Source organism: Ipomoea nil, unplaced genomic scaffold (assembly GCF_001879475.1).
Source record: "Ipomoea nil cultivar Tokyo-kokei standard unplaced genomic scaffold, Asagao_1.1 scaffold0987, whole genome shotgun sequence".
NCBI lineage: Eukaryota > Viridiplantae > Streptophyta > Magnoliopsida > Solanales > Convolvulaceae > Ipomoea > Ipomoea nil.
The window spans coordinates 738,556-756,330 of NW_017617415.1; the positions used below are offsets into that span (position 1 = coordinate 738,556).

Sequence of the window (17,775 nt, forward strand, 5' to 3'; positions counted from 1 at the left end):
GTTATTTGCACAATTTTTAAATTTGTAATGGTCCAATTGCACACTTTTTTGTTCGATGATTCAATTGCACACTTTTTTGTTTTATGATTCAATTGTACAATGTGTAAAAGTTCAATGGCTTATTTGACACTTTTTTCTTCTAGATATAAATAGGCTCTACTAAATACTTCCAAAATTCTACTAGATGTATTAAAAGTTAAGTCTATATTACAAGTATGTTAATACAATAAATTTAAAATATTTAGAATTAAAGTAATTTATTACATTTCGATTAAATATTCACATGCAACCATACAATACAGAGTCAGATAACCAAATTGAGTAAAAAAAAAAAAAAAAAAAAAAAAAAAAAAAAACTTGAAATTTGAAATTTTCCATTACAGGTAACACTGATTTGAAGGTAAGCTAATAGAAGTACCAACTTGGGCTTTCAAAAAAAGTACCAACTTGGGGAAAAAATTAATTGTATAGGTCAAGTTAAAAGTCAATGGATCGAATTGAAAATCATTAATAGCAAATCTAGCCGCATTAATTTGAGGGGCAAAAGTGTCAAAAATCTTGTGATCGAACAGCATAACTGTGATTTTCTCAAATGGGAGGTCACAAGTTCAAATTCTAACAGGACGTTTGGTTGGAGGGATTTTAAATTCCCTTCCCACTTAATTCCCACTTAATTCCAAAGGCCATTAAATTCCGTAGTTTGGTTGGAAGGAATTGCAATTCCCCCATTTTCATGGAATTAAAATCCCATGCCCCCCCTTGGGATTTTAGGAAGAAAAAAAAAATATTGATGAGACAAAATTACCCTTCTCTTTTTTAACCTAAAATGAATGTATGATCTTTCCTTTTAACAACAACAATGGGCATTTTGGACTTTATACTACTTATTCCCTTTCAATTCTCATGTATACCAAACATTGGAATTAAAATTTCCAGTAATTATATTCCTGTTAACCAAACACTGAAATTTAAATTCCCACTTTATTCCCAGTAATTCAACTCCCATGGAATTACAATTCTTTTCCCACATAATTCGCCCCCTCCAACCAAACGCCGTGTAATGGGAGCATTGACTCTTTGTGTTTCAATAGGTTGTGTTTTAGTAGGTTGAGAAAGTATTTATGTACAGATACTACAATGTAGTACTCAAAAAAATTGAGGGGCAAAAGTAGAAAATAAATGACATATTTACAAATAACTAAGAAATGTGCATTGGTGTATATGTAATAAAGTGGGAAAAAAAGTAAATTAAGTGACCGAAATAGTAAATATAGTTATAGAAGAAATTAAAAGAAGTACACATCATCAATACAATAAAAGTGCATTATAAGGGGCAACAACAACAACAAAAAAAGTGTATTATAAGAAAGTAATCGAGATGTCTATTGATGTACGAATATGATTTAACTGTTTTAATTTCACTGTATATGATTTGAGTTTAATTGACAGTAACGTTTAATAAATATTACTCCGCATATATATATAAAAGAAAGGGAATACCCTATATACACACTACTTGCCTTAAGCAAGGTTTGAACCTTTCACCTCCGAATATGATTTAACTGTATATGATTTGAGTTTAATTGGCAGTAACGTTTAATAAATATTACTCCGCATATATACATATATATATATATATATATATATATATATATATATAAGAAAGGGAATACCCTATATACACACTACTTGCCTTAAGCAAGGTTTGAACCTTTCACCTCCTACTTAAGGAAGCAACTGGGTAGTAGTGGACCACAAACCACTTGGTATATTATATTATTTATACAAGTTACTCCTCATATTTTTTTTTGCATTCAAGGTTCCTATCCATCTATCATGATGTTGTGATATTTGCTAATTGGTTACTAAATTTTCTTTTTAATTATGGTGATAGTCAATCCATGAGCATATAATAAATGGAGGTTAGAAGGAAAATATAGGAGTAAGAAGCATTTTTCTATTTATAATTATATAAAAAGCATTTATTATTATCCTATTTATAATTATATAAAAAGTAATTTTTTTTTTTGAAAAATATAAAAAGTAATTATTATTATTAGTGTTGTAAAAATCGGCTAGGCGTCCCTAGCCTCTAGGCCGAGGCAATTTCAACTATAGGCGGCTTTTAGTTGGCTGACCAACTAATCGGCGGACTAGGCACCGACTTAGCCGAGTTGAGCGCCTAACTCGGCCGAGTCGAACGTCTAACTTGACAGAGTCTGTGCATGCCTAACTCGGTCGAGTTGGTGCCAACTCGGTTGAGTGGTTTGTTTGTCTACTCAACTACTCATCTTCTTCTATATTTCTCTAGTCATGTACTCCACTAACCATCTAATATATGCAATTAACTAATTTGGGAGATTATAACAGCAGCTCCTAGCTCTAAGTGGAAAAAGTGAGAACGATATATTCGGATTACTAGGGCGCCTAGGCGTGCCTAGGCACTAGGTGCCCCCGACTAGCGCCTAGCGTCTTCTACAACATTATATTGATTGTTATATAGAACCTCTTTTTCTATTATTTAGTGTGATGATAACTCTATTACCATTATAAATTGGTGGTCATAGTATCAGAACCGGTAATGGCATTGATATAAATACTAAATTGTAAAAAATTATAGTGTTTACAAGAAAAACACCTTCTTTTTTCTAGAAACGTTCATTGAACATCATAGTTAGGCAATCAAAATTCAACAATGTAGTTAGAATTGACGTTGATCTTAATTAAATTATGTGCATAATTTTCAAATGATTAAAATGCTAGTTTGATAATAAAATGAAGAATGAAAATGGGAAAGCAATGCACACGTCCCCTACTCCTAATATTCAAAGTTTCCAGGGGTTTATAGAACAGGGACCTGAGCACATGACCATGTCTGTCCTGAAGACGAGAAAGTGGGACAGCATCCTTAGTACTGCATATATGCTTCATACCCTAACGGCCCACCGAAGACGGAGACCAACGACTTCGCGTCTAACTTGGTCGTCGATGCCGTGGTGGTGCCTTTTCAGTTTTCACCATAATGCACCGAGTTTACTACATGTACTCCTAATTAATTTTACTCCTTAAATTTTACTTACTGATGTAGCAGACTCTGATAAGCTATTTTTTTCATATGGATCCCAATACAAGAGTGTACATCAAAATTTTGTGTGTGAAAATACAAGTTGGAAGTAAACATTGAAAATACACATAGCATTTTCCTATAATGCTTCAATTACACAATAGTGTATGGGGTAATTTTGTGTATGGGAGTACACATAGCATTTTCATGTGCGACCGTACTGCTCACTTATACAACAGTGTACGGAATATATATATATATATATTTTTTAACATAACAGTTAATTGGAGCACTAATATTTGTAGATAAAAATACTTCATAGATTCCCAAAATCATAATTTCAACTTTTACTCTCACTTGTGTTCAAATTTGATTAGAGTAAGAAAAAAAAAATAGATAAACATCATGGTCCATTACTAAATTAAGCAATCAAGGCATGTCATGTCACAAAGATTATAAAATAGGAGTAAGATTTGGGAGTTGACGTTGAATAACCTATTTGTAAATTTGTATTTGTTATTAGAGTAATTTATTGTCATAAGATGGGGGTTTTAGTCATCTATATAATCGTTGATCTAATCAAGTTGATGAATTAGGTTAGTTCTCTTTGATAAATTAATTAATATATTTATTGTTGTAAATTGTGTGGTACAAATGTATGTGGGGTTTATTTTTTATTTGGGTTGGGTCAAAGTGGATTTGCAGTTTTTGTTGTGAGACGACGAAGAAATTGATATATTGTACACTCAAAATGGATAATGAGTGAATGAAAAATTAATTCTTAAAGTAGACACATTTAAGTTAGAAAATGAAGGTAGAAAGACTTTGATAAAACACTTGTCACACATTGATTTTGAAAGTAAATTTGCACCACTATATATATAAAAACCTTTTTTAAAAAAGTGGAATAGTAAAGTTTCACTCTTCAAATTACCCTTCTTCACCTTCCTTGTTCATTTACTAGCAGAAACTCGAGTCATCTCGTGGATAAAAATCCATAAAATGGTCTCATTTACCTATATTTATTTGATTTGGTCAAGCATATGTATATAAATATTATTCTCTTCATAATTTTGTTTCAATTTTCTTTGTGAACCGACCATGGATAATATCATTATTCTATTGCGTTTTCATTCTCTCTGAAATATTATATCTATTATTTTCGTTTTCATTCTATGAACTAATACCTGCTTGGTTTGCAATAAAATAAAATAAAATAAAAATCATAGAATAATTTATTTCTTAAGTTTGAAGAAAAAAATAATATATTTTACTTTCTTTGATTGATTAAACATTTATTTCAATGGAAAATGAATTTCTCAAATTAAAAAAAAAATAAATTATTTAGTCTTCTTATGTCTTTTATTTTTAAACACTTATTTAGAGAAAATATATAACCTGAATTCTTATATTCATAATCACATATCTTTTTATTATATATGGACATTTGAGTCTTTATACTAATTATTTTGAACAATTCAACTTTTACTAACTAAATAATAGAATAGATATTCTAAGTAATTTTTTATTATGAAGGTTAAATTGAATTCATTTTCAATTCTTTTCCATGAACAAAACTAATTGTTAAATGTCATGTAAATTGTTTGACACCTCTTTCAAATCGAACTTTAAATATATCACTTCAACAAATTTAGAGTTTTTTTTTTTTTTTTTTTAATGGTAGTTGGATTCTTTAAAGTGACACACCATTTTAACTGCTCTTTAAAATATTATTTAGACTAGTAATTCACCCGCGCGATGCACGAAAAAAAAATTATGTTATTATAAATATAAATAAAAAATAGAAAAACTAAAATATTTTAAATTATTTAACATAATAACATTTTTGAGCTTCTATTGGTCAAGTATTTATTATTTTTATAGAATACAAAATTACAATTAAAATTAAAATTATAATTTTGTATGGTTAATATAATCTCTAATTATGTGCATATTCAAATAAACTATTAGAGAAAATTTACATAATTACATTGATTTATTCTTAATTGTATTTAATCTATATTACAATTTTCACAATGCGAATAATAACTAAAATAATTACATTTGGAAAGCAAATTTCAAATTTTGTATGTGTAAATTTAAACTCTAATTGAACACATTTTTTATATGATTATATAATATATAGCTATTTTATTTTTTAAATGTTGTGTTTTTTTTTTTTTTAATAATAAAGGATGTTGTGGCATTAATTGTAACATTAATTATTTCTCAAACCATATAGCTTTATATAAAGGATGAGTTCAAGTTCTAATCATGAAATTTTCGAGATAAACGGTTAGTTTGTTGAAACTATGATTATATGGATTATCTTAATTCGGGGTCCGAATTAACTAATTCAATTAAATGATAGAAATGACAAGTGTCGGATTATGATAGAGATAATAATGAACTGTAAGGTAATAAATGGACAAAATATGTTAAGTCACGGAGACAAATATTGTATTAATCGAGCTGAGTATGAAATGTTATTACAAATATAGAGATTGTGTAACAACGAGACAAAGTGTTGGATTAGAACAAGTTGTGTCTCGATAGGACATGAATGAGGGTTTTTACACCTAATTTCATTGTAACAACTCCGGGGAGAATGGTGGGATGTCATCTCAACCGTCTAGGACTGCAATCGACACCGCAAGACTTGGACAACACAAAGACCCCTCCACACGGCTGAGCACGGAGCTCGGCCAAGCGTATGACCAATAATAATAATAATAATAATAATAATAATAATAATAATAATAATAATAATAATAATAATAATAATAATAATAATAATGTACCACAACTAATAGTGCATTTTTGGACACTTTGTGATGCATTTATGCATACTTAATAGGTGAGTAACCACACGGCCGCACATGAACACGACCATATGATAAAAATTGTACTATTAATACTTATGTGAGAAAATATAATACTTATAAAAAAGTCGAAATGTTCTACGAATGAGGATATGTGAAATAGTCACATGCGAGAATTTTCCATTAAGGGTATGTTTGGAAATCAGTAAAATGCCTTTTGAAAAATGAGTCATTATTTTTTAGAAAACAGTTTAATTTTTTAGCGTTTGGTTGCATTCTGGAAAACTGTCTTAATGTGTTTGGTTCATTTTTTTAAAAATAAGTCGAATTGTATAATTAAACTTTTTAATTGTTTTATTTAGAATATTAAAATATTTATAATAATATTAAAGATAATGTTATTTATTAATTTAAAAAAAAAAAAAAAAACTCTGTGTGATTGTTCTCGAAAACAATTGTGGTCGAAAATTATTTTTTAGTCTGTGAAAAGCGACTTTCCGCTAAATTTTGAAGGAAGTCATTTTCCTTCGACACAATCAAATATTGAAAACTCAAAAAATAATTTTGGCCCTTGTAAAAAATTGATCAATATGTCAATTTTGGTTTATTTGATCACTATTAATTGTTTAATTTAGTTAAAATATCAATACAAGTATGTTGTTAATTAGCTTTTTGTAACTTCAAAATGCTAAATTTTAAAAAGCTACTCCAAACAACTTTTTCAATTAAAAAAGAAATTATACCAAACAGCTATCAGCTAACAACTAATTTACCAAACATTTTTCTACAATATTATCAACTAATTATACCTTCTAAATTCTAATTAGCACAATCCGCTAATAACTAATAGTTAACAGTTAACGGCTATCAACTAATAGTCATTTACCAAACAAGAACTTTCAGAAATCGTTTGCAGGGTTTCTAAAGACAGTCTAATTAATGACACAAAATCATGGAGATTGATTGGAGGAAAAAAATGATTACGCATATATGTCCGTATGAAGATTGATTGGAGGAAAAAAAAAATGATTACTCATATATGTCAGTTTCAAGTGATTTAATTTTCAGCAAAATTTTGTGTTAGGTGTACCAAATGGAGTCGATTACTGTGCCTTAACCTGTCTTCTGCTGCATTCCATGACTCCATATTCATAGTGTGAACTGTGAGATTGAAAATTCAGAGCCATGTTCGTTGACTTCAAAACGACCATCAACTTTCTTCATCAATATTTCATATTTGCGAACAAAACCCCTTCCCCTCCTTAAATATTTTCCACTTTCAACTTTCAAACCTCAATTTATCCTTCATCATCCTTTTGCGTATTTCATCATCATCATCCTTGTGGCTCTGTAACTTGCCGGGGCACAGTTTCTTCGTTCGCCTCTGGGTATTTCTCTCATTCTTTTCTACTGCACTACTTGTTTTTCAATTCTGAAATCTATGCTGCTTCTGAACCTTTAACGTTTCTGGATTCGGAGCTATAGATGAACCTTGATTCGGTTGTCGTTGCCTCTAATTTTCTTGTCCTTTTTGCGATTTCACCTGATAATTATTCTCTAACCTAACCCTTTTTCCTGTAGACAAGAAGAATTGATTCTTAAGTGTAGTCGTTAGGTTAAAGTGATATGATCTTGTAGTCCAGCTGTCATCCTTATTGTAAATTATTCTTTTGAATTGTTATTATTGCTGTTTGGTAAAAGTCTGGAATATGTTATATTTCGCCCTAAATTTGATATAATCTGTTGAAAACTTGAAATATTGCTTAATTAATCATTTGGTATCTTTTGATGTTGCAGGTTCTTAATCATTGTTATCCAAAGCTGCTGTCTATTTTAACTGATTAACTCTTGTTGGTGGTTCCCTGAGTGATGGGTTGCTTTTCTTTTTTATTTCATAAGAAGATTCCTTCGCCGCCCGCACATTTTTCTGATCATGAAGAAGGTTAGAACTAAAACTATCGAATTCTATCTAATACTTATATGAAATTGCGATTTTGTACTTCTCAAATTTCTAATCGCTACACTTGTGAACAGATCTCTACGGTTTAAGAAATGTTAGCATCTTCTCCTACAAGGATCTACGAGTTGCCACTGATGATTTTAGTCCTACAAGTAAGATTGGGGAGGGCGGATTTGGTTGTGTTTATAAGGTAATATGGCAGTGCTTTAGACTTTAGCCTTCTGTTCAGTATATGATAGACATGCTCCTATGTTTTGATTGCCGGTCTGACATTGCCTTTTTCGTGAAACCCTGGACAAGCAGGGAAGGCTTAAAAATGGGAATATGGCTGCGATAAAAGTTCTTTCTGCTAAATCGAGACAGGGAGTGCAAGAGTTCTTGACCGAGATTCAAGTGATTTCAGACATAGAGCATGAAAATTTAGTTAAGCTATATGGGTGCTGTGTGGAGGATGATCACAGAATTCTTGTCTACAACTATCTTGAGAACAACAGTCTTGCTCACACCCTTCTTGGTAATTATATCTCAGTTCTAATGTTCAAAAGCTTATTTTCATGGTCATATAGATTTTGTCTACCCTGCTTTCATGATTTGGGGTTGTACATCTTACAGAGCATTGAAAGCAAAGTCAACTATTGAACATAAAAAATGACTAATCAATAAGATGTTTAGCAGATATTGTTCATAATGTTGTTAAAATTGAAGCATGTGCTCCATCTCAACACATCAATGGCAATACGCCCCCTCACGTGGGTGACGGTCGCTTATGGGTGGCGTCGAACCCAACCCATGACCTTTGGTCTGGCTCTGATACCAAATTGAAGAATGTGCTCCATCTCAACTAAAAGCCTAAGCTGATAGTTGGATTTCACATTAATGGTTATATGCTCAACAGTTAATGCTCTTCATCAATTGATGTTGGCTTGCTTTAAAAGTCATGAGTTTACATTCCTAATGCACCAATCTCTCTATTTCTCTATCTCTGTGGATCATGAAACGAGTCAAGAATGTCAAATCCTCGTAATTTAAATGCATCCTTTGTTGTTTGGTTTGATTTTAAATCTAATGTTGCTAAACATGCTGCGTTCAGGTGAAGGGTCCAGTGGCATCCAGTATAGCTGGAAAACACGGACTAAAATTTGTATTGGGATTGCACAGGGACTGGCCTATCTTCATGAACAAGTGAGACCACATATTATCCACCGAGATATAAAGGCGAGTAATATACTCCTTGACAAAGATTTGACACCAAAGATTTCGGATTTTGGCCTAGCAAAGCTCATTCCACCAGACAAGTCCCATCTCAGTACACGTGTTGCAGGAACATTGTAAGTTTTAGTGAATCTAACTTGTTTGAACTGTGTGCTGTTTCTTCTAAACCTATTATCCTGCATAGTATAAGTTTTGACTAAGGTAGAAATGTGTGGTGTTAATGATGTTGTGCGATATCCGGGGGGGCATTGCTTTCTATAAAGCTGATATTCTTGTTTTCATGCTTCAGAGGTTATTTGGCACCGGAATATGCAATAAGAGGCCATTTGACGCGTAAAGCAGACATCTATAGTTTTGGCGTTCTTCTGATTGAAATTGTATGTGGGAGATGCAACACAAACACTAGGTTACCCATTGAAGAACAATTTCTCCTTGAAAGGGTATGGTGTCCTTGAGTGAGTGCAATTTATGCTTAATAGTTTATGATCTGTGCCAAAGATACAAAGTTACTAACTGGTAGCATTCATCCCCGACTTAGCATTGTATGAATTTTGAAAATGATCTCTTGATGAGTCTCTGATTCTAAAACACTCTAAATGCGAGTATTGAACCTTTTCTTGTAGACATTAGCTTTAGTTCACAACTAGTTAACTCGAATGCAGGTATGGCGACTTTATGAAACTGGGGAGCTGGTACTACTTGTAGATACATCAATGGACGGGGCTTTTGATGCTGAACAAGCCTGCAAATTCTTACAAATCGGGCTTCTCTGCACTCAAGATGCCCCGAAGCTTCGGCCTTCCATGTCGAGAGTTGTGAAGATGCTAACCGGGGAGATGGAGGTCGACAAGGATAAGATTACAAAGCCTGGGTTAATAACTGATTTCATGGATCTCAAGATTAAAAATCCTCCCAAAACTAGGCCTGAAAACATTAAAGCTGCATATGATTATATATTATCCTCAGAATCAGATCATTCAAGTTTGCCTTCTGGAACTTCTTCCCAGGTTACTACCTTCACTACTATACCAAATGATCATTCATATTTAAGCACTAATCCCCTTCAGTAGTGAGGAGTGTTGCAACACTTGTTGATTCCCTTCAGGCTTCAGTTCCATCTTAGTTTTGCTAGCCAAGTATATATGCATTTATATATACAAAATGTAGCTTGTATGATCAGATCATAAAGTCTGAACTTTAATTTAATTTTTTTTTTTTTTTCATTATTTCTAGTATGAGTGTAACGAAAAAAGTGAAGTGTTATTAGAGGTTTCGAGATTAATTCTCTTGTATGTAAAAAAAGAGTTTTAGTAAATGGGAAGTTTCATTTCAAGTTTCAACTCTTGGGCTTGCTACAATGCTACACCACGTACTCATGAGAAATGTGTGGGAAGGTGCAAGTAATTGGTCATTCCTTGGTGAGGATGTACAACCTTTAAAACACAATGGTACTAACCGATTGACGGGATTGTGTTAGATGTTTTGATTAACAAATAGTATTGGGATTGTGTTAGATGTTTTGATTAACAAATAGTATTAGAGGTGATAAATTAGATGTTTATTGTTAGATAGTAACATGTAAAATTATATATAAAGATATGAATATATTATTTTATTTATTTAAAAATTAGTTTTAATTTTAGATATAAAATTTAAAGTAATTTAATTTTAAAAATTATTATCATCATTGTGCTGTTGGTGTTGTTATTCATTACTCATATTTTAACTATTGTTATTATTATTATTATCACTACATCATTAAATTCATGGGGTGTGAATGGGATTGCACATGTAAGTCTCTTTTAGCTTAATCAAAGATCTTGCGTTTAAGCCATGTAAATACAATTATCTTAAAATCCACCTATGAGGGAATTGAATGCTTTGCCACAAGATTAGAAAACATGTGGTAGAAAAAAGGCATCTCTGAAAATTTAGGGATAATTTAAATTTTTGAAAAGAAAATGTAATAAATTAACATAAAAAGACTATTCCAAATAACTTTTTTTTTTTAATTTTAATTTATTGTCACCCATCAAAATTGCTTAAATAAGTCAATTTTCTTTTGCAGATCCAAATATTCCCTATAAGGTCAAAGGTGAAATAGTATTCTGTATTTTAGTCATTCATTATATATGTGTTGCAAATGTACTTAATTATTTTCCTCATCCCTGCAATACAAAGTATTGCAAATTTGCAATATTGTGTGGGCAGCCACTTTAGATTTTTTTTAAAAAAAAAAAAAATTCTTTTAAAGAAATATTACTTGGTAAATTTTCAATTGTTGCAATGATTTCAAAGACTATTCATTGAAGTTTTTTTTTTTTTAGAATTTTTTTTAACCATTTACTTTTTCTTATTTAAATGATTATTATATTATATTTTAAAGGTGAGTTGGAATTATAAGAAGGTAGAGAAAATAATACTCAATCTATCATATTTTACATGTCATGTTTACTATTTATTGGTTAAATCAATTTTTTCTTCTTTGTTTATTTTCTTTAGCATTTTAAATTATTTTTACATTTTTTTTTTGTATTTAATAGTAATTTTAATGTAGTTTTTACATATATACATTTTATATATTAATAATAAACTTAACACTATGGAAAAATTGAATTAAAACTAAATTAAGTTAAACCTCGTTAATTGAACCAACACATAAAATAAAGCGGAGGAGCAAAGTAATATCTAAAAACATAATAAATCTCAATCAAAATTATTATATCCCTAATTTATGTCTATGTTTTTAGTACTAATCATTTTGTACATTGTGTTTTTAGAGTTGTACTATATAATTTTTTTTTAAATAAAAATACCCCTACCGTTATAATTTATGTTATCTTTTCCATTATTGTTACCATGCACATGCGTCCACCATATATCTTATTATATTCTTTAATGATAATAATATCGATAGACATTATATATTTGATTAATATAATAAATAAATTTGATTTTATATAGATTTTAATTAGTAAGAAATTTTTAGTTATTTTTAAAAATATAAATATCGAACATATGTTTTTACACATTGTGCATAAAAATACTAGTATTACAAATATGTTATATGACAAGATTGAATGTTTGCTTTAAAGTCTTGTACAAGAAGAAGAAGAAGAAGAAAAGTAGGAGCCTTTAAATTATAGGGTCGCTTGATCGAGTCTACTAGGGTATAGGAATTGAATGGAATTAATTATGGTGTATAGAGTCTTGTACGGATTGGCAGTCATTCTTTCTTCCAAATCTTGACTTCATTCAATTTTAAAGGGTTGTTCTTTAAACACCTTGGACATGTTCAATGCCTCTTTTGGAAGCTATATTAGACTCTTCCTCATAGAAACATCCATAAGGAATCTTATTCATCCTTTAATCTCCAAAAAACTTCATTCCTTCCCATTTGTCCTAATTACAAGGCAATATATGTCATTCTATTATGACGCATTTTTATTATATTAAATTTGACTCGTCATGACATTAGGAGATTGGAACTATGCCTACGTAACAATGCTTTTTTAGAATTTTTTCTACAGTATAAAATTATATTGCTCGCAGCCTCGCACAGTAAAGTAGGAGACTAGCTAAAAATCTCTATGTGCGACTCACAATTTACCTTCTTTAAAAATTTTAGGGACGAAATCTTACGGGCTAGAATTAGTTTGACATATATATATATATATATATATATATATATATATATATATATAAAAGATGCAACGCGCACGGCAAAGTAGGAAATTGACTAAAAGGTTGCCCGTATGATTTGCGATTTACCATTTACAGAAATTTTAAAAGCAAGGTTCTACAAGTTATAGGATTAGTATGACGTAAGCTTAGAAAAATATGTATAACCAAAAAAAAAAAAAAAAAAGATGCATGCACGTACTAGTACAGTAAGGACATATATATGGGAGAGGAAGAAAAGTAAGGACATATATATATATATATATATATATATATATATATAGGGACGCACTCAGGTGCGAATAAGTGACCAGGAAGAAAATGCGAACGAATCAGCACGCGACATGTGTCCAGATCTAATAACTTAAAAAAAAAAAAACGCGGTGGCATTTTCGTAAATAATTGAACATCGAAGTGCAAGTAAAATCTCTTATAAGTGCACCTATTTTCACCTATTAGTGCATGTAATTTTGCCTTGTTAGCATTCACTTTCCGCAACCATTCATGCACTTGGGTGTGCTTATAACTATATGTGCAACTATTTATAAGTATAGGTGCAACTACTTATAACTATATGTGCACCTACTTTCACCTATAAGTGCATGTAATTTTGCCTTGTTAACATTCATTGATTTGAGTTCGCGGGTAGTAATACTCCTGAAAACCACTCGCAAACATTCATACACCTAGATGCAACTACTTATACTTATGTGTGCAACTACTTAGAACTATAAGTGCAACTAAGTATTGATGCTCAGTGTAAATTTTTACTTGCACCTATGATACATTTTACATGCACTTGTAATACATTTTACTTGCACCTCGATGTTCAATTATTTACGAAAATGCCACAGTATTTTTTTTTTAAATCAGTGTTTCTCATCCATTAGATCTGGACACGTGGACGAACAGAATCCATTCCTATTTCGCGCCTGGGCGAGCCGTTCGCACCCGAGTGCAAGTCTATATATATATATAATATATATATATATATATATATATATATATAATATATAATATATATATATATATATATATATATATATATATATATATATATATATATATATATATATATATATATATATATATATATATAGGAAAAATTGTAAAAAATACCCCTCTATAATATGTCAGTTATCAATGTCAACCCTGAATTATGAGTGGTGTAAATGTTGCCCCTCAATTATCAAAACGGTGCACATATAGCCCCTCCCGTAACGGACATGTGGTTCTCTGTCAGTGTACGACACCATTAAGTCGGAGTAAATATGTAATTTAGTTGTTTTTTCCCTTTCTTGATTCGAAGTACCAGCGATGGACAGCGGTGCGGTGGGGAACCACAGTTCCGTTACGGGAGGGGCTATATGTGCATCATTTTGATAATTGAGGGGCAACATTTACACCACTCATAATTCAGGGGTGACATTGATAATTGACATATTATAGAGGGGCATTTTTTACAATTTCCCCTATATATATATATATATATATATATATATATATATATATATATATATATATATATATATATATATATATATATATATATATATATATATATATATATATTTGAATGCAGTAAGGACATATATATATCACCTCAAATTGTGGAAGGTTGGAGTAAAAGAAAGACCAATAGGTGAAAGATGGAGGAGCAATGAATTCGGTTAATTATGGTTGAAAGTATATGGAGATAACAGGTAGGCCCCATCCCTGGCTATTAGGCTATATATAAATACAATAAAGTTGGGAGTTATATAAAATGCAAGCATTTGAGTCTAATTACATTTCTTAGATATATATAAGCTAAGCATTCTGAAGAAAGAAGAAAGAATGGTGTCCTCAAGTTCTACTTCCCAAAGTGACAAGACAGCTCAGGCCCAACAAGTGGTTAAAGGTACAACCACTTACCATTTTACATTTATATTTTTATTTGTGAATTTGTACTTTAATTATGTTTTTTTAAAAAAAAAAATAAATAATCAACTTAATAAACTATGTTTGCGAGATTTTGTAGATGCACTTTTTGAAGGAGCAAAGTATGCCGTAGTTGCAGCTCTTGCCATAGGCGTTCCCTTGGTATATAGCTCTTTATTATTATTAATTACTAGCTAGGCAATAAAAATATTGACCAGCAAAACTTATTTAAATCTTTTAGTTTAAATTATATTTCATAATTTCATAAAATGGTAAATTTTAATTATCATATTTAAAAATTATAAAGGAAAAGTAAACAACTTATATTTTTGTTTAATAATAATGTAAACAGTTTTCTTAAGGTGGTCATCTTTACTCCTCTATCATTATTTTACATATACTGTTTATTATTCTTTATTCAAAGAAATTTTTCCTCTTATTTTATTCAATTCAGAAAATTGCTCGTACCAGAATTCCTTCAATAGGAAAGGCCATCAATCACGCTGGACAGGCGTTTATAACATCATCGGGTAAATCCAAAACAAAATTACTTCTTCATCTAATTTAAATATTTTTATTCTATTTTGTTTGGTAGTTTATTAATTTAGTCGTTCCAACATTGTGTGTGTGCAGCTGCAGTTGCCACTCTTGTTTTTGTTGGTGACAGGCAAATAGAGCAAACTAGTAAAAGACAAGCTAGATATCATGATTAATGATCCAACTCCACCATGCTTGAAGGGGCTAACCCCACTTCATCCCACCCCTTATACGTATATATATGTAAAGTAATATACATGCATATTGCTAAAAATAATAATCTTTCTAGTTTTGTTGGTAGGTTACATAGTTATTGTTCTTAGATGTGAACATCTCATAAATACGCAAATTATATACTCGGATCCAAATGTTCACAATTTACCTTTTAAATTTTTTTAATTTGTATACTACGAACACATAATGTTAACATGTATGTAATTGATTACCTTGTTTTGTATTAACAAGTTTCTTTCAAATATTATAGTCACACAATATTGACATATTAGGATTTGATGACCATGTATTATATTCGCAAATTCTCTTCTACAGTTGTTATGTGTTTTGACTTACAAACACAATTTATATTCTAGAAGTTCACAATTTCAATACTAAAAATATATGTCGTTTAGGACTAGAGTCCACCTTACCAAGTGGACCATGGTCCATGGTATATCAACTCTCATAAAATACACATCTATTACAAAATTTCCCTTCTCTTAGAAGATATAATTATATAGTACTAAAATTATTTGTGAGATATATTTCTAATTTTAATTGGTAACTTTGTAACTTTTTAAAACATTTTTTTTTATATATATAAGTATAGTGAGATTTATAATGTAGATTAATTTGTGATCATACCAAAACTTGAAATTTATTTCTATTTGAGTACTTTGCTACTTATATTTATAACATGTGTCATTTTGTATGCTTTATAATGAGTTATGTACACATTTATTTATTTCATTTTCATTTATTTTCAATTTTTAAGACTATCAAATTAGATTAGAATTTCTGCAGATTTTTTTTTCACAAATACCAATAGTTATAATCCCACACTCCAAATCCAAAATTTTCAACTTTCTATCTTTCTCTATAGACTTTTTCCTTCTATCAAAACCAGTGTTCAAAATCCCGCTAATATGCGCCTAGGCGCTGACTGCCTAGGTTACCTAGTCGACCGATTAGCTCTTTTTTTTTTAAGGGTTATTTCATTCAAAACGACATCATTTTGAGCTAAATAATCCTAAATTGTTCAAATTTTAGATGTTTTTTTAGGTTAATACTTAATATTTTAGTATTAATTATTAAAATATTAAATAATTTATAATTAACAAGTCTTAAAAATTAAAAACAAATAAACAATTTTTAAAAAAAAATTATAAAAAAAAAATACACGGGCACCTAGGAACCGGCACCTAGACGCTAGGCGATTTTTTTTCAACCATGATCTAAGCATACAAACTTTTCTTCTATCCCCATCAAGTTTTACAATACATTTCGTAACTTTCATAAATACTCATATACTTTTTATTTTTATCTTTTTATGTTCTTATTAGATATATATATATATATATATATATATATATATATATATATATATATATATATATATATATATATATATATATATATATATATATATATATATATATATATATCATACTAAAAGTTCAATAGACAATGAATCACTAAGTATCACATTAAATATTATTTTTATTGTTGAAAATAATATTATTATTTTTTTCCTGTTTAGACACCCCAAAGAGTGCAAAATGTACGGAAAATGTTGGACCGAAAGGTTAATTTTTTCAATAAACTTCTTGGCTAAGCCGAAAAGTAAAATCTCACATGTGACAGGAATGTAAGTTTACTTCTCGCATTCTCGGTCACATGGCCACTATTCGGTCAGAGAGGTGCTTCTTGCATTTTTCGGAACTGAGGAGTGTGCTTCACTTCTCAATCAGTAGTAAAATATTGAAAAATATTTTTGAAAAGTTGGCTTAGCTTAGCCCGCAAGGCCATTAGTTCTATTCCAAAGTTAGTACAAACCATATCTACCAATTCCAAATCTCTGGCTACCAAGCAGTACATCATGCTAAAGAGAGTCTACAACTACCAATTTCTTATGTGTTAAAGTACAAGTAAAACAAACCAAATGCTAAAATAATTAGCACAAAACAAACAATCTTAAACCTAAAGCTTCATCCTTTACCACAATTACAAGTTATTGTCATTTTGAAGTTTGTATTTTATATATGAATATTAATAAACATAAATTTGAAAGCAAAACTTTTTTACCAAGATATGTAAAAAAAACATTATTTTTAACGATAAAAATAATATTTAATGTGATACATAGTGATTAATTGTATGTGTGTGTGTGTGTGTGTTACGAAACTTATTGTAAAGCTTGATAGGGATAGAGGAAAATTTTGTATGTTTAAACAGAGGTAAAAAGTATGTAAAGAAAGTTAAAAATTTTGAGGTTGGAATGTGGAATTTTAACAATTTATATTTGTGAGAAAAATCTACTTTGAAATTTTAATTTGAAAGATTTTTAAAAAATGAATATAAAC

At 30.0% G+C, this 17,775-nt stretch overlaps 1 protein-coding gene across 1 annotated transcript; it reads left to right on the forward strand.

Annotated features, from left to right (window-relative positions):
* The first annotated feature begins 6,989 nt into the window (after positions 1–6,989).
* LOC109180088 (putative serine/threonine-protein kinase) lies at positions 6,990–10,279 on the forward strand. Its single transcript, XM_019329595.1, has 7 exons — positions 6,990–7,274; positions 7,684–7,828; positions 7,921–8,036; positions 8,150–8,360; positions 8,937–9,174; positions 9,348–9,498; positions 9,721–10,279. Exons 2-7 carry the CDS (start codon positions 7,756–7,758, stop codon positions 10,126–10,128), a joined length of 1,197 nt encoding a protein of 398 aa, XP_019185140.1. The 5' UTR covers positions 6,990–7,274; positions 7,684–7,755; the 3' UTR covers positions 10,129–10,279.
* The last annotated feature ends 7,496 nt before the right edge of the window (positions 10,280–17,775 follow it).